The sequence below is a fragment of the Amblyomma americanum genome, chromosome 8 (genome assembly GCF_052857255.1).
Source record: "Amblyomma americanum isolate KBUSLIRL-KWMA chromosome 8, ASM5285725v1, whole genome shotgun sequence".
NCBI lineage: Eukaryota > Metazoa > Arthropoda > Arachnida > Ixodida > Ixodidae > Amblyomma > Amblyomma americanum.
Window position 1 is genome coordinate 43,093,114 of NC_135504.1, and position 26,810 is coordinate 43,119,923.

Below are 26,810 nucleotides of genomic sequence, written 5' to 3' on the forward strand. Positions count from 1 at the left end.
CGTGATCGAGCGTAAATAGTTAATTTTGCAAAGTGACTTTCTCTGAAATGCGACGAACGAGTCGGATTTTGTACGGTGCAGGAAAAAAGTCACAAAGCTGGAAAATCAGGAGCTGACATGCAACCACGCTACCGGAAAATTCCTATTCGACGATACAAATGTCAGGAAAAGCACTTATGAAAATTTATTTTCATTACATTTGATCGTAGTGAGGGATGAGAAACGCGCTCAGATAATTTTCAGTTGGAGGGCTACAGAACAGCGGGAAATTGACTATACAAGAGACACCAATGAAACGCTCAAAATGGGCAATACATGCAAGTAGACGTTTGCGGGACAGTTGGTTTGACAGAACAGAATAGAATAACGTAGACGCAGGACGACGAAGGTCTAAGCACTTCATTTTTTAGTCAGTGTGTCTGTCATTCTCCTTGATTGTCCTTTCTGGTATTGGTACTAAAAAAACAACAAATAAAAAATTGCCTGCTCGATGCCGGGTTTCGTTGATCAGCAAACGCTGTGGTTGCGATATAAATCAAAATGCATCAGTGGAGCAAAGTAACAGACCAAGGACAAAGCAGTTAGACTATTTCTAGCGCCAGTTATTTCTTTTATTATTATATTTTCGTTGGTGGCTAAAAGACCGCTCTTGTGTACCCCGCTCTGGGCATACAGGAACAAATTCCACTTTTCCACGTCTTTCAGGTACTACTTCCGAGCAAAAATCTCCTTTTACACTGACTTCTACATCCATGCAGCGCGTACGTGCTTCTTCCTGACGTAGTCTGAAAGACAATGTCCCTAAGAAATAATAATTAAGGAGACTTTTTCAAATATCTTATCAGTGCTGTCCAGGTGGCTTAGATGTAATATTTCTTCTTCTTCTGGTGATTTTGTAGGGAAGTGGGCTTCTTTGTCCTAGGGAGTACAGCCTCGAATTTCTCCTCAGCTATCTGGCTTTAACACAATCCTGTAAGGAGCGACATTCAACAGCACATGGCGATGGTATTTGTGGTGGCCTTCAGTGACTCACGTCGTACTTAAGGTGAGACTTGAGAGCCCCGATTCGCCTAGGATTTCCTGCTTTTCAAACCACAATACTTCACTTTTTACTTTTCTGGACGAGCAACTAAACTAGTTTCAGCATGATACTACGGCAGTCGGTGAAGCCCGGCGAAGCATTCTTCTGAATGAAGTGGTCACTTCTCACGTGCACTAAATCGCACAATTCTCAACTGCCTCTCATATAGCTGCCCGAAAGCTAAAAAATCAACTTTAGTCGGAGATATGTCTCCCCTTTTACTTACGCACGCTGACTCAAAGATGAACCGATACAGCGGCCCGCCAAGCTCAGGGCAGACAAGGCGACATCCAGCACCCGAAGCGGGTTTGCCCTTCCTAGACGCCAGAGGCTTCCTGCGAAAGCGAAGGGATACTCACTTGCAAAACGAAGCGCAAGTAACTTTACGAATAGCACAATTCATCCACGTTTAAACATTGTAGGCGAATTGCGTAGCGGCTACTGGTTATTTTTTTCTAAGTTATCCACAGGGTACACACGGGTACTTTGCCCCGCGTCTTCCCTTTTGGTTTGCTTTCCCACAATGCACCCTCCCACGACTGGTCCCGAGGGGTGGGGGGGGGGGGGGCACCGTCATCCTCCCTAGTTACTTGCCTTAACAACAGTGGGCACCTGCGTCGAAGCGACATGAGCGCCAGGACGACATGACTGCGAAACGCGCGCGGGAGAGCACTCTCTTTTCGTACGGGGAGAGCTCGTCGTGTACGGATGTGTCGGCGGAGTTTTCTGTTCTTCGCCAGCGGGGCGAAGCCTCGTGGGAGATTACGGTCTCCCGCATCTCGTCCCGTCTGGCTGTGGAGTGTCTCCCCAGCCCTAGTGTGGGCGAGCATTCGCTCGCATCTGTGATGGTGAGTCGGATGACCTCGATTCCTAAACGCATTTTGTTGCTGAACTCTCATTGTTGTTGACGCAAGAAATGCCTTCTCTGTGCCAGCCAGTGATGTTTCTTTGTTTCCATCAGAGCAAGGCCCGCAGTGGTCGGCGTAACCTCGATAGCGCACGCGATCACGGGGTGGGGTCCGGGTGGTTTGAACAGTGTCAGCCGCCACTGAACGGGGACACCGTACTTATACGCCTATTAAAACCCCACACTCTAGCCGGAACAACCCGCTCCCCACGGCCTGTCTTCTTGCCTTGGTTGTGTAGTATCTGCCTGATGAAAACCGGTCGACGCCTTTGGCTGGAGGGCCTTCTTTGAGGGGCATTCTCCGCGGCATTCTTGAATCGTAATGGACTGTAGTGCTAGCGCTAAAAAATAATGACAGTCAACGAAGTGCCGTCTGCAATTCTGAATAGCCTAAAGCCTGTTCCTGACATTAAAATGTGTAAGAGGATGAGTATGAAAAAAAGAAGGGGTGTCTGAGAGCATACTGGCGTTCTGCCTTGTGCGTGTGCTCACCTCAATTTGGAGAGGCGCCAGCGACATGGGCACCAAGCCCTGGCTCTCGCGCAGTCGAGGCCGCATCGAGCACATTAAACACCCATGACGTGCTTGCGGAAGGAAGTTGTGGGTGTTATGCGCATGCCAGCGCTTGTCAAATCAAACACTTTATTTGCAAGCCACAAGGATGGCGTGGCCGCAAAAAGCTGCTGCTACCAGTTGCGACGCGATTGTCCTGCTCACAGTTCTGAATGTCACTCGCGTTTTTCAGGCGCGGCTGAAATCTCTCCCGTCTGCGGTAATTCAGGTACGCATTTTGGATGACTGTCGCCGCCCTCTCACGAACCTCTGGTGTCGCATTTTTTCCCGGCTGCGAACCACGTTAAAATGAAAAGTAGAAAAAATAGGGCCGATTTGTTGCAGGCAAACAAGGCAACAGAGAGCAGAGTCTGATGCTGCGGATGGTGTTCATGTTAGAAAAATAAAGCAATCTATGAAGGCCACGAAATTGTACTTGCTGCTCATGCGGCAGGACTGGACGGATCTAAGATGTCGGCCGCAGGACGGCTCTATGATGAGGAATAAACGGCAGCGTCCAATAAGACTGAACATAGAGAACGCCAGGGACCATTATTTCAGGCAATCCGATCATTTCTTCCACTCTGTGCAGGGCGGGGCAAGAATTTGCGCAAAAAGCAATACTTTTTCGCAGTTCAGAATATCAGGTGTGTCGCCCAAATTGTTTTGGAACTTGCTTATTTAAATTTAAGAGCCTACAAAACGTCTCGTTCTTGATAACGAGAAAGTTCTTGGAATCGTCAGGGTCGATTCCGAGCAACCCATCCCGAACGAATTATTGTTTTTGCGCCATTAAGCTTAGCTTTCGTTCCTTACTGCAACATGCATCGTTGCTCGCTTTTGCCTCGGCTTGCCCATCTGAGATGATTAGCTCACATATCCCAGCATTCCCGTAGACGTAGTGGCGTAAACCAGCCGCACCGTTGTCCTCACGTGACCAGGTACTCTCTCCGTTGGGTACTCCCTCCGTTGTGTATACTCCTTGCGCTCACAGGGTACTTCAGGTTCATATCATTCATTACGTGATAATTTTTCGGTTAACTACAAGCAAAAACACTGCAAAAGCAGAACAGCCTGCGACAGCTCTACTTCAATTTTATCCTAGGACAACATGGCAGTCTTATTTTCGTCTCCGTGTTTGTTTGCTTTTTTTTTGCCAGTTGCCTTAAGCTTTGCTGGAACGACCTGTAGTCAATATCTACGTCACATGTTTTGTTGGTTTTTCTTATTCTGCCGTTATGAGCTGTGGCTACTGCAGCTTTCCGTCTGGTGTTTATCTGATGAACCGCTAATGGGAACTGCACGATTGCACTCTCGTCTGGGACATGCCACATGGGAGAAAAAAATTCCACTATGTCAGTAAGAAAATGAAGGTGCGAGTGACCAGTGATAATCAGAGACGCTTGTTTCAATGGATCGTTGCAGTAGAAGCCGCGTGGAGCAAGACGTGACGCCGATGAGGCGCCCCATGGCTGGACTCACCCAACTGCTACGAAGGCGCAACTAATTCAAACGATCCGCGGGTGTCACGGCGGTGGCTGCGCCCGCCAAGACCCTCGGCAGTGGTCCACACTGCATGCATCTGCGACAGACGAGGTCGAACACGATCATGTCGTCGAGTGGGCGGTTGTTCTCATCTTGGCCCCCAACCAGGTACACTTCGAACCCTGGGCGTGGTGGCGAGCGTTTTCGTTCACGCCCTCAACCTTGGATATAAGCAGCTCACGGCGATAAATAAGAACAACAAGAATAGACAGGAAGAAAAATGAAGTTGATATACCTAAGAGGCTGCCCTGACGCCGAGTGAGTAAACGATGCCTTCGACAGCTGTTCTGAATGGAACAGTGTTGCTCTCGATGACCTTAACGATGTTGCGCTCAGTCTGCTGTACGACGAGAACACACACCACAGAAGGCGATGTTCATCAGCTTCTTTGGATTGGTTTCACCCGATAATTGAAAGCCGAGGGTAGACTCCGAATTGACAGTCAGTAACAGCAAGTATTCGCTTAATTTAGTGGAACAGAGTTGCTTCTTTCGCAGAGTTGGTGCGAGGTGATTTACCCTTTTAGGCCTTAATTCTCCCGGTGCAATATATATCTCACTGTGTGCTGGCAAACCTCTTTCCAAATAACAAAAATGAGTAGGGGTGTGCGAATATTCGGAAATTTCGAATAACCAGTAGAATATCCTTCGATTCGATTGTAAAAACAAATCAAACAGTGTATTCTGAAAATTATTCGAAATAAATCGAACATGTTCAGAACCCTTCGAATAATTTTCAAATAATGGCAGGAGGTTCAAATAACGTATATGTGTTCGACGAAATGGCCTACATCGACTCCGAGGGACATCCTTCTGCGAAAACTATGACGGAGCGCCAGTACGCAGTCCATCTGTTTTGTGGCATTCATAATGCTTGTATATGGCCTCCAAGACTCAGGCCGATTCAGTAAAACCTTGTCTTGAAACTCGATCTCGGAAGCCGCGTCTCATATGTAAGCTGGTTGCAGTCTCATTTCCTGCGGTGCAGTTCTAGTGCCGCCAGGCAACCACCGGTTTTCATATGGGTACAAGGCTTCCTGCAGCCTGGTGCTCGGGTTTTCTGGGGTGAAAGGTTTAAGTGTATTTGACCAAACCTAGCAAATGGCAGTTTTCTTATTTATAACGTGATGGCTTTAGAGTTAATATTGTAATGACTTTGTGTTCTGACCAATTAGTTGAGATGAGTGTTGCCTCTTTTAGCAGCTACAGATCAACCTAATAGCTTTTAAACTAATGGCACCGTACAAGAGCAGTGGGACAAGTGCCGCTTTAATGTTTCGAACGAGTGCTCGTTCTGTACGAATATTCGCACAGGCAGCGAGTATTAGCCCTACTATTCCATTCGTATTTGATTCGGTTTTTAGCTACAATGTTCGTATTCGATTCCGAAGCGAAGCTACGCTTTTTGTATTCGACTCGTTTTGGAAAAGAATACTATTCACACGTCCCTACGAAATGAGCCGAGGTAGTCGATGAAAGCTATGTATGTCCTGGCTTTTCCCATTCCATATCAGCACGCTGTCCGCTTGCATTGCATCTTGCAAAGCGTGCGCCACCTTATTTTATTAAGGAGATTTATGCGGCTAAGTGTAACCGGCTAGCAGCCTTCAGTCTATTTTTTTTCTCGTCTTGCATAATTTTCACTTAACATTTAGGTATCTGGCAATATAAAATGATTAGGTTGCACCTCCATGCCTGTTTATGAAAAGCATGACGAAAAAGCGGTTTTTAATATTCTCACATTAAAAGCGACCCTACAGCACACACCTAACCGGGCCAAAAATGCCAATCCTGATCGTTTCCTCTCCGGATGCGTTTAGTTCGTTGCGGAGTTCCTCGAGATAAGTGTGATGGGGATACAGTACCCACAGGTAAGCTATAAGCGAACGTTGTGAGCAATGCCGGACCGAGCAGGCTACCAATTCACGAGCGGTTCCTTCGAATCAACCGCTCAAGTGCTTTTTATCAGGTCATGCGACAGTTTCGACCGGACTAAAACAGGGTTACTCTGCAGCACTCTGGTGGCGGAATGTGCTTGTCAGCGGCTGCCCACTCACCTGTCTTTGCCACGTGAACAGAGTGCCTGGGCGATGGCATGTCAGATCGTCGCTCCAATGTGGACGAGGCCAGGCGGGCAGGTCTATGCGCGTGGTGCACTTGACCTCGGGCTTGAGCTCCACGACGCCCCCTACTGGCCACAGGTGGCGCTGTACGGACACGGCCAGGAAAAAGGCCCTCTTCTCCGTCAACTCCGGTAGCTCGGCGCATCTACAAAACACGGGGGTTCTGCCTTTCCCGAGCGCAGAGGAGCGCCCGTCTGCCACCGATTCTCAACTGCGGTTCCCATAGCGGCGATAAGAAAACGAATGGTTGTGTACTCACCAAGTTTTCTTTGAAATGACGCTTAAAGGTCTTAGTGGGGCCCCCTTTTATGGAATCGTCGGGCTTTTTTGCGCTGAATTTTATGCCTTTATTTTTATTTCACGAGTTATGCCCCCCCACCCTTTTAATACTGACACACACGCACGCGGGCACGTACGCATTGAAAAATAAATATAGAGTGAAAAATTCGCCCTAAGACCTCTCTATGGCGTGCAGTGGGTACTTACGATTCTCTGCTGGGGTCGAAGACGTAGAGTGGGCCGTGGAGGGCGGCCCCGTCCGGACCGCAGGAGATGCCGCCCATCTTGTCGATGCGCGTGTCGATTGGGGCGGCAGCCGTCCCCATGAGCGCCATCGGCATTGGCTGGGCAACCGCTGGTCCGCACAGGACAGGTAACCTTCTGCACTGCTGAACATCCTGGAGAGAAAGATCGTCCGGCGATCTGACCACACCGTAATGTAGGCAGCCGACCGCTCCTTAGGCAAAAGAACTCTCTCTCGCACGAGGAGCACTACTGTACAGCGAAGAAACTCTGCTGTACTTCAGAGAGCTATCCCGTTGACTCTTTACTATTCTGGATTCGCTTAGTTGTTACCAACGCTTCAGAGCTCATAATGTTTTGCAATAATCACATCGCCGAATGATTAGATTACCGCGCCTCCTTTTTAATCTAACAATACTGATACATGAGATGGTTCAGCAGACTTCTTTATCGTGTAGATCGCTCAGCCACTTTCATGGTCATAGCTTTTGCATATTTCTAATCGCACAGAGTGCCAATTGCGACTTCCGAAGACTGTGTATAATTATGATGACAACGCCGCGTTATGATTTTTGGCTTTCGCACGAAGATGCTTATACGCTGACCTACGGAGGACGACTTCCAGATGTAGCTTAAGTGTCAAGAAATTTTTATTTGTCTTTCATTTGCCAAACTGCACACGATAGGAAAGATTGCTGAGAAGCTGGATATGAGCGATGCATATCTCTACATGCAAGAGCCGCTCAGCTTTTATTTTCTACCCAATAATGCAGCGTGGATTCCCCATGAAAATAAGGGTTACGGTTTCTTGCAGAGCGCCATTCAGTCTGGTTTGCTCATGGTGCATTTGAAGAAGCGAAGAATGAAATGCACAAGGACTCACTGGCTCGCATGAAGCACTTTTTGCACGGAAAATTGCGCCGCACTCGGACCGCATGCGGTTGTGCCGCCACACCTGCACCATCAAGTGTGTAAGAAGCGGGTGCGATAAACGCTTGTGACTGTGAAAATTCGGCGGCATGACCGCGTTTGACTATTCGGCGCATTTCCCTTTGCAAAAAACGCTCCATGCGTACAAGGATCAAGACGAGCTGGCTTAAAAAGAGCGCTCCAGCTGGAAAAGCTGCATCTTGGTTTTTATTCTTTGCTGTTGTCACAGGCTACCATCTCGCGGGCAAATACAGGTTGCCCCACTCTCTGAATCTGAGCAAAGCTCCGGAGTGCAGGCTTGTTGAGCTCACCGGCAGGTGCGATCGATGCCGTCGATGACGATGCGGTCGCGCAGGTCGACGGCAGCGTACAAGGCTCGTTCGCGATGTTGCTAGTAGCAGCATCCACCTGCTCCTTCTGTTGGCGATGAAATGCCTGTGCTCGATGGCTGCATGCAGCGTCAGGCAAAGAGGGTCGTGGCCGCCTGTGCAGCACAAGCATCTTTTGATTCCACCAAGTCTCCGGGTCTCGAAGCTTACGTATGATTGGAGCTTGATGTCTAAATGTACGAGGCGCACAAAATTCTGCATTGAGTGGCGCATAGGCATTTACACACGGAAAGTATGTTTGTACAGTGTGCGCACAGAAGCGTAAAAATTCAGAAAAACCATTTAATTGCAGAGGCTGCCAATGCATCCTATCGATATTTGTGCGGTGATTTAGAATGCTGGGTTCGTTTCACTGAATTTATATGAAAAAAAAGGGTTAGCTGCAGCGAGCACGGTAGAAACTAGTTGATATTGCACCGCATATGTAAGCTCATTAATAGCTGCTGAGTGACGGGGCATTTGCTGCTGACGCCGACATACCACACAAGTGGGCGTTGCGCATGAAAGCTGTACTTTGTATTTATAGCGATAATGAATTTTCATTGCGCAAGAGCATCTGTGGCCAAATGCCTCTCGGGAACAAGGCTTTTCTTTTGCCAAGTATTTTGTCCTAAACAAGCCGAGCACCAGGCATGGGAAACTGTACCCATTGTATCAATGGTTGGGTAGCCGGCATAGAAGACCAAACTGGGCCCGACAACATTTGCCGAACTTTCTAAAATCAAGCTGATGAAAAAGTGAACGTGAGCTACTCTTTTTAGCTACTCCCAGATAGCATTATAAGTGTCTTTCCGGATAAGAAGTTTGTTCTCGAGTGTCCAGTGACATTTATTTGAGACACTTTGCGTTCACTAGCTCTGCATAGTAGTTAGCCGTGCACGCCTCTCATCGACTAGGGCTTTCTGACACGCTGCGAAGCTCTCCGCCCACTAGCGCCAGATAATTTCTGCTCCATCCAACGCGGGCTCTGCGTTGCAGTGAACCCGCCAGCCTGCTCTACACCAGTGGTGTAACAGTTTTCGAATCGCCTCCACGAGTCTGTGTAAGACTGGCTGCTCCAAAATCGTATGCGAGTACTTGTGCCTGAGTAAAGCATAGTTGATGTGCATACCCACATTTCACACCCAGTGGGGGAGGCGACGGCTTTTTTTGCATAATAAGCTGACTGCGTGCTATGCAGGTTTGAACTTAGATGTATTTTCGCTGACCATTCAAGCAGTATTGAGAATACAAATGCGAATCCTAGCGCCCTGGTGGTGGTAACCACGTAACCACGCTTCACAAGTGGCGCGTTTGATGCCAACAGCGCTATGCATTAGTCGCCATGGCAATCCTCCAAACAGTTTAACGAAGAAGGAACATGTGTTCCATTTTCATAACGCTTGGAGCTTCGATATATGAGGAAAAGCTGCATTATGAGTAAGACTTTCGTTTATGTATCCCCCTGCTGAAACACCAAAAATAACTTTGCTCTCTTGCCTGCAGAAAATGCCGGGCAGCCCCAACAGAAAACGAGTCGAGAGTGTATCGAAAGGCTCAAGGCTTGCTGGAACCTCTAATATATTGTACTAAACGCCGTAACCTTCAGTTCTCCATAACGAGGGAACAGGGGTGGAACCCAGGAAATCTCTAGAAATATTGTCATAGCCCTCTATGCATTGGCACAAAATTTTGCTCAAAGGAAAAAGCGCCCGCCGCATTGGCCAAGAAGCGTCCAGATGGAACAAGTGAGGGTCGCCAGAACTGAGCCAAAATGGAACCCTCACATTTAATGAGAATTTAGAGCAGCCACTGAATCGGAAACAGACATTTGATTCTAGACTCTCCCAGCAACCCAAATAAGGCTGCTGCCTACTTAAATCTACTCACCTGGAGACTGGATTGGGGACCAGGCCCTCTGTCCCTGTTCGCGGCTGTAGCCATGAGCGCAAAAGCCATCAAAGTGTGTGCGACGACACCCGTAGGGAAAAGTGCTCCCTGTGAAAAGACAAGGTGCAGTTTTATGATTACGGGAACCTCGACTGCAGTTATGGAATCACAATGAATCGTAAGCTCACACGCATTCACGCGCATTCAAAGTAAAAAAGGACACCGCTATCATTGCTTGTTTAGCTGTTGATATAGGGTGCCTACTCAACTTCGCAAGAATGGATGTGTTTCCTTGAAAACCCACTTCCACATGGCACATATACCTAGCCCTTTCTTTCTAGTATTATCAACACTTACTGCTGGGAAGAGTGAGAGGAGTTTAGAAGTGACAATGAGTGGGAAAAAATATATATTGAGGACTGAGAGAGAAAAAGTGATTACAGAAAGGAAAAAGAAAAGGGGAGGCGAAAAACAAAATTCCAGTCGTTGACCCATATACTCCCCACAATACTAATCAAATACATACACACTGAGGGCTTTAACAGAAAAGCACTGCTCTTTCACTTTGTGTGTTTTTATGATTTTAAGTATATTATTTTTGTTCTATTACTTGGTTTTTCCTCTAATTTTTTTCAGTTTATATCTTGGTACTTGTATATTAATTAGGGTTACTGTGAATTCTGTCAATTGTTCTTTTCTTCTTGTCATTATTGTGGTCTTTTTAAAAAAATCATTCCTTTTTCCCCTGCTCTGTTGCCTGGCTCTGTCTTGGGCCCTGTAAAGCTCAGCTGTTGCTTTTAGCCCAAGTGATCATCCTTTTTTTTTCGGGAAAGTAGAGTTATATTTTGCTCTTAGAAAATTAATTTTCATGAGTGACTTTTGGCAGCACTCAAGGACGTGCTTTCAATGCTCTTTCTAAAGAAAAATAAAAGCAGATATATGCAATAAATTTGCATGGCTGCCATTGCAAGTGCCAAACCGAAAAGATTGCAGGTCTAATAGCCCGCTGCTCTGTTAACTTCCTGGCAGTAAAGCACCGCATCCCTGGAATGACACGTGTGCCGTGACATTTTCTTCCTTGTACTGTAAGCACAATGACAGCACATTAGGCACACACTATACAAGAAGCCACGTAGAGTTCTTAATTGGAGCTCCCGCAACAATTCTGGCTGGGCTGGCTGATCTCTAGGAGGTGGATGAGGCATGGCTTCAAACAGACGCCCTATAAAGTTCTTACACACGTTCTAATTTGTTGCTACAACATGCACATATTTTCCCCGTGAACGTGTTCCGCTTGTTCGAAGTATTATTAAGATGAAGTAGGGAACAGTGCATTTTTTTCCTGGAGAGTAGTGCGTTGAGTTTCTCTTCAACTTTCTGACGGAAACAGAATCTCGTAAAAAGCGACATAATACTGCATATGACCATAGTATTTCTGGTGTCCTTTAGTGACACAGCTCGCACGTAAGTTGAGACTTGAGAACGCCACCCACGTAACGTTTGCCTCTTTCAAAACACAATACTTCTGTTTTCACTTTTCTGAATGGCATCTTCACTTGTTTCAACACGCTATTTCGGCGGCCGTTGAAACCCGGGTGACGCATTCTTCTGAATTAAGTGGTCACTTCTCACAAGCACTGAGTCACACACCATCCTCAACTGCCTCTCATGTAGCTGCCTGAAGGACAAAATTCACTTTAGTCGGAGATGTGTCTCCCTTTTCACTCACGTCATGCTGACGCAAAGATGAAGCCATAGAGCAAGCAGCTCGCCAAGCTCAGGGCAGACAAGGCAACATCTACAGCCTGCAGCCGGTTACCACATCCGAGATGCCAGAGGTACCCTGCGAAAGCGAAGCAATGCTCACTAACATAATGAAGCACAAGCAACGTTACGAACAGCACAATTCATCCACGTTCGAACATTGTAGGTGAATTGCCAAGCGGCAACTCGTTTTTTCCAAATGATCCACAAGATACAAACAAACATCTATTGATTCCACTCATTTTTAGGTCTCAAAACTGATGCATGATTGAAGGTTGATGCCTAGATGCATGAGACGCACAAAAAATGTGTGCATTGAGTGGAACATACAGATTTGCGCACGGAAAGTGCAAATCCCCTTACATGGAGGAATGCGAAAGAATGTGTTTTCAGGAGAGGAAAAGGTGGAGTTGCTCTCAAATCACGACATCTCGGTGGACACCTCAACAGCGCCTTAAAGCATGGAACTGAAAGTGCATTTGTCATTGGTCCGAATCCATGCAGCAAGCTAGCCTTCAGCTTCTAATCCAAGACATCTCGGTGGACACCTCAACCGCACCCCTTAGGGGTGCGTTTGATGTGTCTACTAAATGAGTAGTGTAGTGTCAGCGCTATCAACTAGTGACCACGTTGATCCAGTGGCGTACGGCTCAAGTTTAACGGTTTAATCAAGAATAGTCATGCATGTCAGATATTCCATTCTCATAACTCTTGGTGCTTCAATATATGGGGCAAAGATGCAGTTGGAGCAAGAGTTTTGTTTTTGTGTATCACCATAATGAAAATATAAAATTTACTTTTTTTCTTCCCCGCCTGAAATTCTAGACTACTCAAACCGAAAACGAGCCGAGAACGTATCGAAAGGCCGAAGACATGTTGGCACCTTCATTGTATAGTACTAAATGCAGTAAGCTTGTTGTGCTTCACAACGAGTGAAGAGGGGAAAAACCCAGGAACTCTGTAGAAATAACGACATTGGTCCTTATGCATTGCCTCAAAGTTTCGCTCAAAGGCAGCAGTGCCGCGCTACCAAGAAGCGCACGGATGGAAGAAGTGAGGATCGCGAGAACTGAGCCAGAACGAAGCCTTCACATTTCAGAAGCGTTTACAGCAGCCACTGATTAGGAAATACTAGAGAAATTTGATTCTCCATGATTTTGCAACCAATATAAGGCTGCTTCTTACTTAAAACTACTCACTGGCTGACTGGATTATGGGCCAGCTTCTCTGTCTCTGTAGTTGGCTATAGCTATCAGTGCAAAAGCCATCAGAGCACGTGCGAGGAGACTCGCTGACGGGGTGCTGCCTGTGAAAAGACAGAGTGCAGTTTTAGAATCACAGGGGATCACAGACACCTGTACTGCGGTAATGCAATTACACTGAGCCGTATGTTCGCACGCATTCACGCACTTTCGAAGTAAGAAAGAGCACCGCTATCAATGCTTGTTTACCTGTCAATTTAGGGTACCTACTCAACTTTGCAAGAACAGAAATATTGCCTTCGAAACCCACCTCCACCTGAAACATTACCTATCCCTTTCTTTCTACTCTCTTCAACACTCACTGCAGGGAGGGGCCGGAGGATTGGAGGCGAGGAAGAGAGGAAAAGAAGAGGGAGCTAGAGAGATAAAAGGGGTCAGCGAAAAGACGAAGAAAAGGGCAGGCAATCTAGGAAAGGAAAGGCAATAAAATGCGTCATTGATGCATAATCTCCCAAGAATATTAAAAAAATATGTACACACTGAGAGCTCTTACAGCAAATAATTGTGGTTACACTTTGTGCGTTTGTGATGTATGAATGTTGTTTTGGTTCTATTTCTGTGTTTTTTCAGTTTAGTGCTTGGTACTAGTATATTTATTAGAATTACTGTCAAATGTGTCAATTCATTCCACATTTTTGTTGTTCTTTTTAAACTTTCCCTGCCTTTTTTTCTGGGCCTCTTATCCTCAGTGAAGATTATATGCAGATTTTAGCCCTAGAGATATTCCGGTCCTTTCTGGGAAATAAATATGTACTCTATTGAAGACACTGAAAGTTAATTTTTGTGGGCAGCTTTTGGCAGTACCCAAGCACGTGGTTTCAATCTTCTGTGAAAAATTCGGTGACATTTGCTTTTTTGTGGGACCGTTATGGCAGCAGATTACGCACACAATACGCAAGACCTCATAGTGCGGTGCGAAATAAAGCTCCCTCAACAATTGTGGCCTTGCTGGCTGACCTCCAAATGGCGCGCGACGTATGGCCTCAACTAAGGTGCCTCATAAAGTTATTGGTCAGGTTCTTAATCGTTGCTACAATATGCACCCATTCTCATCATGCACATTAAAGCAGCTGCAATTCCACGGAAATAATAAAACCAGCATATATTATTCCTATTGCGATTAAATTCCTGAGAAAAGTTATAGGTCACAACACAATCAGCAGGAGCCTTCCGCATTCATAAAATACATCATAATTATAGGGAGAGGTGACGATCAGCGAAGCTTTTGCCAATATCATTTCTCTCTTGACGCCTGTAAGAAGTTTTTTAAAAACAGTACAAGCCTTAAGTTTAATCAAGGGGCTACAGATATATAGGACGGTCTATCCAGAACCTTATCAAACAAAAGCACCTCGACAAACTCAAGCAACGAAATTCTCTGGTAGTTTTTCGATTGTCGCCACATGGCCATATTGCCCCCTTTACATCGGTGAGAAAACTGCCAAAACATCATCTGTGTTCACAAAAAGTGCTATCATTCTATTTTGGTCTGCTAATTTTATTTATCAAATGATTCACAGCTAGGATAAGGCAATGTTTCTTGAACGTGTCCGATATTGGAATCAACACAATTTAGGCAGCCGTATTGAAAGGTGAGTTCACAAAGAAAAGCTGGAAGTCACCCCATATCCGTTTGCATTATACTGTCGACTGCAGTGTCAGAAAGCCGTGATGTTTCACTAAATTAAAAACTAAGGACGCTTGTATAAGAAAGGATTCTGCAGGTGTATGCTTAAACCAGAGCTCGACGAAGTTGGAAAATAAAATACAACTGCTGGATAAGCATGTCTTGTGCGCACTTTTTGAAAAAGTAGGACTTTTCTGTATCGCTTTTGCAAGAAATATGTGTGCTGCCTTCAAGTACACGCGTCCATAGGCTATAAGGGTCTTGGCAGTTGTTTGCCTCTTATCTGTATTTCAGACCTTCGACATGAAAAGATGCCAATGAGTTCACTTGAATAAAATTAATTAAACTATGAAAGTTTTATGCCATAACCTCGACGACCAGAATGATAAGTGCACATTAGTTCAACGACCATGGAAGCGAAAGATGCAACCGCTTTGACAGCCCCGTGAATCACGACCTCATGTTGATATGCACCGTGATCACCTCTTCATTCATGAATGTGAATAGTGAATAGAGAAAGTTTTTACCTCTGCACACTTGTAAATAGCGCTCCGCATATTTACAACACTGCGTTGTACAAATAGAGTGGTGCAATTGAAAAGTAGAGGTTGCAGAAGACAGAACATGGAAGGAGCCGCTAAACTCAAAAGCCTCCTGAGAAGTTCAAAATACAACAATTCTTGTGATTTTTTGCATAAAACACAAGGAAAGCAGGTTAACACAATATTTCTTAGAAGATAATGAGTGTTAACTCTGTAAAAAAGTCATGATTCCATGCTTCACCCTGGTGTGTTACCACGAATGCGTAAGACTTCTGATCAGATATAGCGCATTTGAAGACAAAATGAACAGTGGAACTTTCCCTTTTTCCGAGACTGACTTGCTGTTTTCCTCACAGACCCGCCTAAAGCGCAGGCAGTGGGAAACAACGCTGCATGTAATTCCATTTTACGTGATAGCGGAGAACAGCATCAGAGAACGCAGTGAATACACACAATGTGCTCAAAACAAAGAGGACTTAGAGCGCTTTCTGGCGCTCTTCATAGAAATGAATGTGAACAAATCTGACCGTTTACACGCATGTTTAAATATCATATTTACTAGTAACACAGTGCAGTTTCAGTTACCTTTTAAGGAATACGGTGCATCTCAGGAAATTCTAGTTCTAATGCAATCCAAAAGACAGGCAGTTGTAGGCCTCCCGTCAAATACTTTCGTTTCGGCATGTCCCGGTGCTTGTTAAATGCTAATTATTTATGCCACACATCCAGCTTTGAAAAATATATTTTCCCCAACTCAAGTAGGAGTGACTGATTGGATATTGGTCGCAATCTAGAGGTCAATAGTTGTCCGAGGAAGTTTTGTGGCATCGGCTTCATGTTGATGCCAGTGCCTAAGTTTCTATTGAATGCTCTAGTGAAGGGCTTCCAGAGTTACCTTAACGTGACACTATACTCTCCATAGGAGTACTGCAGGAAAGACCTGACGTGGTGGTTGTGTGACGCGTTCCATACTGTCCGTAGACTCGCGAAAATGTCTCTTTTCCACTATGCAAATACGACCGCCGAGGTATGAACTCGCTGCTGTGCGCTACAAGGGTGGCGTAACATATACAGTATAAGTGACTCGCCATCCCGACTACTTCCCGACTGTATCCCGACTGTATTCCTGCTTTACAAAACCGCGTTAAACTAGCTTCAACTAAAATTACTATTCTAATTACTACATGACACACTTAACATATACACCTCATTGTATATCTCTGTAGATGATTCCTGAGCATCCAGACATGAGCCTTGATTAACTTACAAAGAATATGCATTCCGCACTGACTCTTTTACTCATTTTCCCACTTGCAATAAAATAATGTAATTGTTTGGACCCCTGTATCACTACTGACACATCGCTGCAGAAATTTTAAATTTAGTAGAAGAACTGATGCGCAGTAATTAAATCATCTTTACCGAGCTTCAAGCCTGCACACATTACTGAGTAAAACAGTATCTGTATAGCCATGTTACTAGCCCCCGTACAAGTTTATCCTTTTCTACCCAATCTGCTGTACCGTTGTTTTATTATCGGTTATCTCCTTCCTTGGCCAATTTGGCCTACAGTATAGTGACAAAAAAAACTCTCTTCCGTACTCATGTACTTAATTTCTAAACAACATTGCTTTACAGCGTACGCAAGTTTATGCGTATCACACTTTTGCGTTCTTATGTGCATATATGCTGTAAAAATCCCTTTGGAATGGACAGTTATTTTTAGTAAAAGGATAAACCACATCTAGGTCTGCAAAGTCGCACGAGTCTGCAATTCTCTCGTGCCATCTTCGAAGCGAATGCGCTGCTGCCTCACCTCCTCCTCCATCGTCACTGCTGTGCGACCACTCCATGCACGTGGTGGGTGGCGCCTGTTCACGTGGTGCATCTTCGCAGATTCATGCCTGGCCCGGCTGTCTGCAGAGAGAGAGTTTGCCACGCGGCATGTCCTGTTGTACGCTGCTCGGCCGATTGCTCCTTGAGCATATACAGACACACGGAAGCTCTGCTGTTTTGGAAGCAAAACAACTATGCGCGGTGGCGTCCATGAAATCAATCAATCAATCAATCAATCAATCAATCAATCAATCAATCAATCAATCAATCAATCGATCGATCGATTAATCAATCTTTTACTTCATGTTTCACATGCAAACTGGAAACGTGCAAACATGAAAACTTAAACTTATAAAATGAATTGCGCATGCTCTCTGCTTCTTCACGTGCACTGATGTAGATATGAGTGTGGAATGTGAGCGCGCAGGATATCACGCAGTTTTCGTGCTCTTTTAGCGCCTACATAAGCGTGAAGGTGCAGTACGTTCCTTATTAGTTTCAGAGCAATGTTCTTCTCAGGTAGAGCTTAAAATTATCCCATATACTCGCGGCAACACCCAATAGTGATATACCCTAAATGAGGTCCTGTTAATCTTTTTTTCTCGATGTCAAGGCTTATCATTCTTTGGGCATTATGCGGCCACAGTGATTTTGTTTACAAGGGGGTGCCTCGAAATTGCTGCTCGGGATGAGAATATGACACACTCATGATGACTTCACTACTTTTTTCTAAAGAAAAACAGATTGTTTGAATGCCTATGGTTAGGATCGGCAGGAAAACAGTACAATCTTGTCCCGCTGTTATAATCCCCTTTAGTATGAGGACTCAAATTACGGACTATTTTGTTGGGAACCAATCATTTTCATTTTTATACACCCCTCGAAAATATAGAAACTGGCTATTATGAACAATGGTAGCAGTAAAAACGTACAAGGCGCCATTTGGGTCGATGTGTTTTCGCCGCGTTAGTATGGAGAGCGATGGCGACAAATCTCGACTGCTGTAACCAGATATATTAGTGCCTAACATCAGGAAATTGCCGGGCAGAAGCGCGTGATTTTCTGTGTAATTGTCATTTTTTTGGAGATTCCTGCTTTACATGTATAAGATTATGCTTGGACACGCATCACCTTCGCTCGTATTATATGATCGACTGTGCAAAATGCGGTCTCCACAGGTCCTGTTAAGTTGAGGGCTGACTGAGTACAAAAGTTTTCTAGCGATATATTAATTTTTTATCTTTATTTAATACTATGCATGATCAAGTGACCACCTACTGCCTCGGCGGATTTGTGGGCCTTTGTCAAGCAGTCAGGAAAAACTTTTTGCCTATCAAACTGAGAGAATCTTTATGAAAAATAAATTGAATTGAATGGAATTGAATAGACGGGCCATCATGCCATCAGCCGCCATCACATGTTTGGTGGACCACTCGGTGCATCGTACAATACCATAACATTCAAAATACATATACTTGCAGGTAAATGCCATCTGAGTTCTCAAAGATTGGTCCGATGTCCTTGTTATAGCCGCTCAGTATGCACAGAAGCTTCCCTTTATCAGTTCGGGTTTTTGTTTTATTTCTCAGGATTTATTAAACTTTTATTTTTCAGTGTTCCAGAACTATAAAACATTGAATGCAACGTTTTATTTCCCTTCACAATACACTCTTGTTCAAAATTCCTTGTTTCGTATGCTGTATAATGATTGTGGAAAACATCTCTGCTATCATATGTGTTATGGAAATAATGCCGGTAATGGTAAATTTTTCCAATGCGTAGCAAAATTTTTAAAGGTTTTTCTAACGCTAGCACCGAGTAGTTTGACTGCAATGAAAAACCAATGAGGAAGGTTTTTTTACAGTAGCAAAAACATAAGAAAAAATTTGTAAGCCTTGCGAACAGGATATCGGCGGATATATTCCTTGTTACAGTGAAATATTACAAATATTTCTTTGTCCACGAATATTTCCTTGACCACGAGGAATATCTGCTTGACCACGGCACGCAAGTTTGAATAACTGGCAGGGTGGGAAGCAGAGGGAACCGTTCCTCGGTAAGAGCCCTGCAGTTCTGCGCGGATTATCGATCTACTCAGCACGCGCAGATCGGCGTCTGTGGGGAAACGATGGTCCCAGGTGTCCGGGAGGCGGCATGACTGGAGGTCATATAAGCGTTGACATGTGGGACGAATGTCTGGACCAGATGAGGGGTGTTGAGCGGCGAGAGTGCTAAAGGTTGAAAACGCCTATTCCTTTGAGAATAACGTGGACCTGGTTGGCTTCAGGCATGACAGTGTTGACACGGCAGCAAAGGGCAATGACGTCCTCAATGTACGACGTGTAACTCTCCCCAGGAAGCGGCACACAGGTGCCTAATTTCTTTTGGTAAGCAGCGGGGCTGGTGGTCACTGTTCAAAAATCTGACGAAGCTTAGTGGTAAACTGAGGTCAGTGAGGAATGGCCGTCCGATGGTTGACAACCTGGTTTTGGCTACATGGCTGAAGAAGAATTACACGTTGAAAAGTTTGGTTGCAGCATCTCAACGGGTGCCTTTGCGTTTCGCCTCCATCGGAACGCTGCCGCGGCGGTCGGGTTCGAACCCGAGAACTCTGGATCAGTAGCCGGAGTTCCCGGGTTCGAACCCGACCGCGGCGGCAGCGTTTCGATGGAGGAGAAATGCAAATGCGCCCGTGTGCTGTGCGATGTCAGTGCACATTAAAAATCCCCAAGTGGTCTCAATTATTCTGGAGCACTCCACTACGGCACCTCTTTCTTCCTTTCTTCTTTCACTCCCTCCTTTATTCGTTCCCTTACGGCACGGTTCAGGTGTCCAACGATATATGAGACAGATACTGTGCCATTTCCTTCCCCCAAAACCAATTATTATTGTTATTATTATTATTAAGCATCACAACGGTTGTAGGCGCTAGCATCTTGATATTGCTCTAGCCAATCTTCAACCCCGTGGCTGGGTAGGCCATAAAAAACTTGAGGATCGCGCTGCCGGGTGGTAATAATAACCCTGTTAGGCTGACCAGACGACGTACCATTTGACGCGTGTGTAGGGGCAAGGCCGGTAGAAGCCTCGGGTCTGAGAGGAAGTGCAGCAGTGGGGGAGGAAGCAGGCACGGCAGCCGGAACAGGTGATGATGATCGATATGTTCCATCCTGGCTGATGGGCCGACCAGGATTCGATCAGAGCGTTGCTGCAAGGTTTCGATTGAGCCGAACAGGCATCAAGAGCACGCTCAACCATTTGTAAGCTGGGCGTCTGAGCTTTACTGGCACTACCAACAACGGCTTCGAAGAACGAACCCACGAACGAGCGTTAATGATGATTCACAAATTAGGATGAAGCTCATCTGAAGCGAAGGGTGATGATGGATAATCACAGATGTAGAGGAAGTTCACGAACATTTCTCACAATATGAATGAAAAGTACGTTCATAAACACTTTCCTTTTCAAAATGCTTTTGTATGGAATTTCTGGGCATGAAAACACTTTTGAAATAGACAAAGCCTAACAAACGTAATGAGAAATAGTTGCCGATGTTCTGAAAGAAAAATAGACTAAAGTAAGCCTCTCTGCCTTTCACTGGCAGTGAGTTTTATGTAAAGGTCCTGTTTTGGGGACATTGACGTTTAGCAGTTGCAAAATCCAAATAATGGCAGCCGGTTTCAGGGTTTTCGACATTATGCCCCTTGTTGTAAACAATGCACCGCTCTGTACAGGTCGGTGCTCACAGATTATGTGGGCCACAGTTCTTATGGTTATGCATAAGAAGCTCATGGCATACATGTCATACATGTTTGACCCACAGTATGTCTACAGACTTTCACAACCCGGATACGCGCGGCGTCTGAGAGCCCTTTCGAAGGGTTTGGGCCTCTCACAGCCATGTTTCCCATCCCATGACGGCAATGACTGCACTAAGTGAGAGGCAGGATACATGAGAGTGTGGTGACGCACCCTCCATGAACCCCCGCCCCCTCCTTCCTGAAGCGGGCATCCCGCCCAAAAGACGCCGAAGGCAACGTGAGGCACGTACCGTGCGTGGTCTGTGATCTTGGAACGAAGCTACGAGTGTTTCGTGGTACTTGCGTATCTTAGTTATCTTTTAAAAGCCAATTCTAGCGAAATTTTTTCTTGCCTACAATGGCTTTTGAAGCAGTCTGTATGATACAGGTCACGCGGTGACTAAAAATTTTTCAACCATAGCAGTTTTCTCTACAATTTTCTGTCTCTAAAGACACTTCCGGCAGCTAAACGGTTGTCTTCAGATAGCAACAATAAGTTCGCACCACACAGATCATATAACTTGTTTCAGACCACATTGGCATTTTGTTCATGGAAAACGCCAATTTTTCAAAAACGGAACATGCAAAAAAAAAACAATTTTAAATGCAACCGCACTTTTTCTTCACGCATAATTGAAAAAAAAACCATTATGTGAATTTCTATTGGGAAATTTTGTTCTTGTAAAATTGATTCATTATAGCGCGGTTAAACAGTATTACGAACGAGTTGTATTATGTACAGTTTTGTTTCTGAACCAAAATATCTTTACTAACGACAGACGACTAGTATATGCTAGGAAGATGAATTTAAAGAAATATAATTTATCGACCCTTGAGCGGTTCAAATTCATGCCGTCGACACTGAGAAGTAATTCGTGACAAGTAAAAAAGATCAAGCCACGCGTCAGTAATAACTCAGAATAACGATATAAGCAGTTCGAAAGTTAAAGCAACCAGGGGTAGACCAACGTATCTTTTTCACAGCGCTATCAGTTTTAGCGTATTTCCCCTAGGTTCGCATAGTTTCCTCTGGTGGTGTCGTTGTAATTCCGAATGCCCGACTCATTCCGCAATGATTGGTTGCCCAGAAAACAGACCAGCTGTTCCTTCCTCTCCACCTTCAAGCCAAAGGCTAACATGGGACACCGAATTTGAACCGGGAGGCCTCAATCAAGGCCGCAGTGCAGAGTATATTTCACCTCAGCTATCAATCCGCCCAATCAGCCATGTGCCATTGCAGCTACCGAAACTGCACAGGTAATCGGCAAAATATTGGAAATGGCTGGCTTCACTCTGGTCCTTTTTTTGACCGGTCATTGCCAATACATTTCTAATATTGGGCTGATTAGCAGTGTTACCAGGGTATTTGTGTTTTTTCAGCTGCACTTGAGTGGCAGTGGCGAATTATTTCGGTTTTCAGTTGCAGTGGTAGCTGTGCGGGATGTCAGCATTGTGTTAAATAATTTCTGGAACCAGCTTTGTGTAGACAGGGGGCAAGCAGCTTGATTTGTGTTTCGTGTTGAGCACGCTAGGACTAAGGCCCCCACTTACCGATATGGGGGATGTTTGTCTAAAGCTTGCTAAGTGTGAAAGGTGCACCACCTGCCACGATTGACAGGTGACAACCTGCAAACTTTGTCTGAAGCCTGCTTGATGTTCAAAATCGAGCCTTTATTTAAAAAAAAAACGAAACAAAACCCAAAAATGCGCGCTAACACCGTCTAGTCATGCCTGTCCCGTGATATCATTTGTCAAATCGGTGCGGTGGAAAACAGCAAACAAGTGACAGCTGTCTGCTGGGGGCAGTGCCATTGGATGACCAGACTTTAATACACTACATAAATGGTGCGAGGCTCGTTCAATTATTTTTTGTTGACCACCTCCATGTAAGATTATAGATGCCAATGCACTAACGTCCCGCTTACAGCTGGCCTTCAAGCGGCCTGTAGGGTATCACATACTGCCTTATTATCGCAAGTCGGGCAGTCTTCGCGATTCACCGCTCTCAACACACCCTTGAAATGACTACTGTTTAGTAGGCTATCGTTATTAATGAACACGCTTAGACATTGAGAATACTCGAAGTCACACCTCACAGAGTCCGCTATAAGAACATGCACGCTGCAGCGGAAGCAGTTACATTATTTAATTTTTTTTCTTCTTTCTTCTTCTTACTTTCTTCCTTTGTGGCATCCAATGTGAAATTTATTCCCGGAAAACAATTTTTAGAACTACTGATATGAACTCATGAAATCACGACCGAAGAGAATCATGTGGTCACAGTGTAGCTCTGAATGTGAATGATCGACTAGATAAGTTTCAGCGATCGATTAATTCTAATTAAGATAAGGTAAATGATCAACACAGGTTGACTCTAGTTTTGCCCTCAGTGCCTCCATATCCTGCACAGAATTTTTGCAATTTTTGGTTGGCGTAAATATGCCTAGAGGCACTGTTCCAACATAATTTCGAATAAAAGCGATCCTCACCCCTGCTGATAGAGTGTGGCTTGTAGGCAGACTTCAGGCACCCACGAGACGGATGCACTTCAGCCAGTGTAGCTGGCCACGACTGCCCGTCCATCAGGGACCTGGCTGAGAGTGGCTCCTGTGAGTAAAGTGCAATGCGCAAAAGGCAGAAATTTACTTCGCCAATTATCTTCCTCGTTTCACTAAAACCTGCCCTTAAAAAACAACAATAAATTGTATGGGACACACAATCTCCACTTTCAGGATATGACGCTATGGCGTTAATCAGTGAATGCCCATATCGACTGAATTGGTCGTTCTCAACATAACACTCACATGTCGCTACGAATCCTCACGCCAGTTCTTGGCAATGGTGCAGCGGTTGAAGGACACGCCATTGCCATGCGATGGCAGGTGCTGCCACAGGTGGGACTTGTGCGACCAAAGTTGCCCTTCCCGAGAAACCTCTCTCAATCAACCGTTAATTTAATTGCCACCTGCCAGTGTGGTTGTATGCTCACAATCCGGAGGGCATGATGTGAAATCCCCGCAAGATCACGTGACCTAGGTTGCCACTTAGGTTGTTTCTTTTTCTTTGCGGTGGCTTCCTGGGCCACGCTAAGCAACCTATTTACCACTCACAATGCTAGCTGTCGCATTTTCTGGATAACCGAGCTTTTAACGCTACCGCGTTAACATAACATATGCCGCTTTATTTCAGGCGAGAGTCATGAGCCTGCACAAAGCATTTTTTTAAAGCAATTTTGCGCTATTGGTAAGCAGCGGAAGCGATCACACCGCGCAAATAGGAACAGCCAGACTGCAGGGCATCCGTAACCGCCAGAACAGGAGTTGTGGGAGGCAACGCGGGAGGTGGAGGTAAAGGATGAGGGTGAGGAGGTGATCGGTGCCGACAATCACATAATTTATAAGAGCGTTGCAAGTACAACCGTCACTATAAAGGCCTCTAGGCAATCACGTAAAACAAGCTTAAAGAAACTCAAAAGATCTTGCCTACAGAGCAGTTATAAATATCCCGAATATAATGTAAGCCCAGTATCTAAAAACACGAGTTGTTTTTGAAATAAATACCAAACACCACTAGCCCAATCAGAATATGGGACACTGGGGTGCCACGCGTCCCACAACGTCATAGAATAGACAGTTACATAGACGAAAATGAGGGCTACACTCACGCGATATTTTGATAGTGTCAATGGGTTAATGCACAGATAGGTGGAATTGACCATTGCCTACTTTCATAGCTGGCCCGGATTCTCATATGACCCATGGCGAGTGGTGCAGAGGTCAATTAATGCCTAACAGCCACGGAAGGTGACTGCTTCAAAAACGGCCACCAATGCAGCTTGCGATATCCCGTTTTTCACTTCCCGAGCAGCATTTTGCGACAAATGATTAATGTAATTTACACTTGCCCAGGTGGGCACTTCGCTAGGAATTTAGTGTGGACGGTGCCACCTGTCGCCGTGGGCATTATATTTTGACGTCGTAAGGTTACGTGACCTATTTGGCTGGGTTGCTTAGATAAAGCAACCTGTGCCTCACAAGGCCCACAGTTTCTGGCGATGTTTTGCTCTCACCGCTGACAACGAGGGCTACGACGCCGGTGGGTTTACCCCACAGACGTGGGTAGTTAGGAAGCAGTTATTAGTTGTAACACTAACAAACTATGCATTGTTTACTTAAAAATTTACGTATGCGAACCTTTGGAAATCATCGTTGTTTCCATCTACGCACTAGAAAATGCAATTTTTGTCCAAGTGGCCACGAGGCAAAACTATGGCATTAGTAAATTGTTAAATTGTGCGACAGTTACCAAAAACTCCGCACAACACAACAATAGTATGTGTTTGATGCCTTGAACAAACGTATGCACACAATTGAGGTTATGATAAATGAGCATGTATTGTTAACGTGATTGCTCAAATATGGCATCTCTTTGACCAAATTTCATTTTACTACGAACAGGGAGAGGCAAAATGACATATAAAGTCTACTCGGTAGCACTTTGGGATATTTTTTTTCGGAGGAAACATGCCGCTTCCAGACTGATAAGATAGTAATGGATAAATCATGACTTTTAGAGGAGAATCAGCGGTCTAATTGCGGACACAGCCTAGAATAGCGCTCTATATTTCGATTAATTTGAATTCTTGACCGTGTGCGTTGCCATACTTGAAAATTATTCCGTGATTAAACCGGCACCGTGGTTTCCCTTCAGTACACAGTTTTACTTGACAAGCGTCCACTGGACTTGATGATACACAACTGAGACCGACTACCTGTCATAACTTTTTGAAAACGATAGCGTTATGGTTCTGTCGCCACAATGGACAACCACATTTCTTGCTGTAACCACTTGTGCCGAGCAATGACAAGTTATGGCAATGAAATTTTAAGATTACTGGACACTATCAAAATAACTGTGCAGTCGTTTCACGAGGGCGAAATGATGTGTACCTTTGAGTTCTAGTTTTAAACGCGAGACACTGATGCCTAAAGAACAATGACCTCATTAAGACCCGAGTGACTGATCTGCCATGAGTGCGTCCCTACGTTATCGTATGAACAACTCACTTCAATTTTAAGTTCCGTGAGGAGAAGAAAGCGCTGGGAGACACCACATATACCTAAACAAGGCGCCGGTGTAGGAAAGTTCACTTGGTTTCAAGATCGAAGGAAAGTGAATACCTGGAACCCCTGAAAAAAAAAGAAAAGAGCAATCAATACAACTGTGTTCCATAGAAAAGATGAAACGATAGTTATCACCAAAAAAGTGCGCTGTCTGCGGGAGGTGACATGGTGCGACACAGGACTAGTTTTGCGTGGGCACCTGGCACCCAGAGGGGCCTGCGTTCGAACCCGAATGCTGCAAATTTATTTTTTAAAATTACGTCACGTGGGATGCAGACATTTTGTGGACGCATTTTGCGGACTTCTGGCAACGATTTTTTTTTCACATGAGGCATATAATGCTTCTTCATTAATAATTATGAGTAAACGATATTGCATTCATCAGCGCAAGTGGTCTTCGCTGTATCAAGCGGTACAGAGCGATAACCTTTGTGCGATTTTGTATCTTAGCTCTGAAAGGCTGTCTGACACAAAAAATGTGCGAAAAAGGATGACGCATATTCGAGGTGATAGCCACATGAAATGCTTTTCAATACTGAACAAAATTTCTTGCTCATTCAATGATGAACATAACTATTTTATCAGTTACGGTGCTGCCAGCAGAAGAAGCACCTCAAAGCTCGCCATGTTCAGGGCAGAAAAGGCGACACAACTGACTCCGAGTCATCTTGCACATCCCAAGAGTCAACAGCTTCCTGAAAAGGCCGTGCATACAGATAACCATGCGTGTAGTGAAAAACAAATTAGGTGCGGTTCAACTACTGCTGAACCTGGTAAGAGAGCGAAAGCTGTAGTGTATCAGGCAAGTAGGCGCGGCTTTGCCTTTGTAACGTTGAGTGCGTTCCGCATAATGGATAAGCAGCGCGCCCAACCTGCAACCCTGGCAAGTGGCAGTTAAATTAATGGCTGATCGCGAGAGGTTGGTCTCCAAATGAACGC

At 45.1% G+C, this 26,810-nt stretch overlaps 2 protein-coding genes across 2 annotated transcripts in view; one reads left to right on the forward strand and one right to left on the reverse strand.

The window, feature by feature from the left end:
- Positions 1–26,810, forward strand: part of LOC144102346 (uncharacterized) — a 219,001-nt gene that overhangs the window by 24,833 nt on the left and 167,358 nt on the right. The window lies entirely within an intron of this gene.
- Positions 1,313–6,839, reverse strand: LOC144100261 (uncharacterized). The gene is made up of 3 exons (XM_077633265.1): positions 6,694–6,839; positions 6,142–6,352; positions 1,313–1,416 (listed from the first exon to the last, which is right to left on the reverse strand). The coding sequence occupies exons 1-3, from the start codon at positions 6,825–6,827 to the stop codon at positions 1,399–1,401; spliced, it is 363 nt and encodes a 120-aa protein (XP_077489391.1). The 5' UTR covers positions 6,828–6,839; the 3' UTR covers positions 1,313–1,398.

Bases quoted from the DNA above. Each gene is read 5' to 3' on its own strand.
- LOC144100261 (XM_077633265.1), bottom strand. From the start codon at position 6,827: ATGCCGATGGCGCTCATGGGGACGGCTGCCGCCCCAATCGACACGCGC. The intron at 6,353-6,693 runs GTAAGTACCCAC...CGTGTTTTGTAG, and splicing joins TTCGACCCCAGCAGAGAATC to ATGCGCCGAGCTACCGGAGT.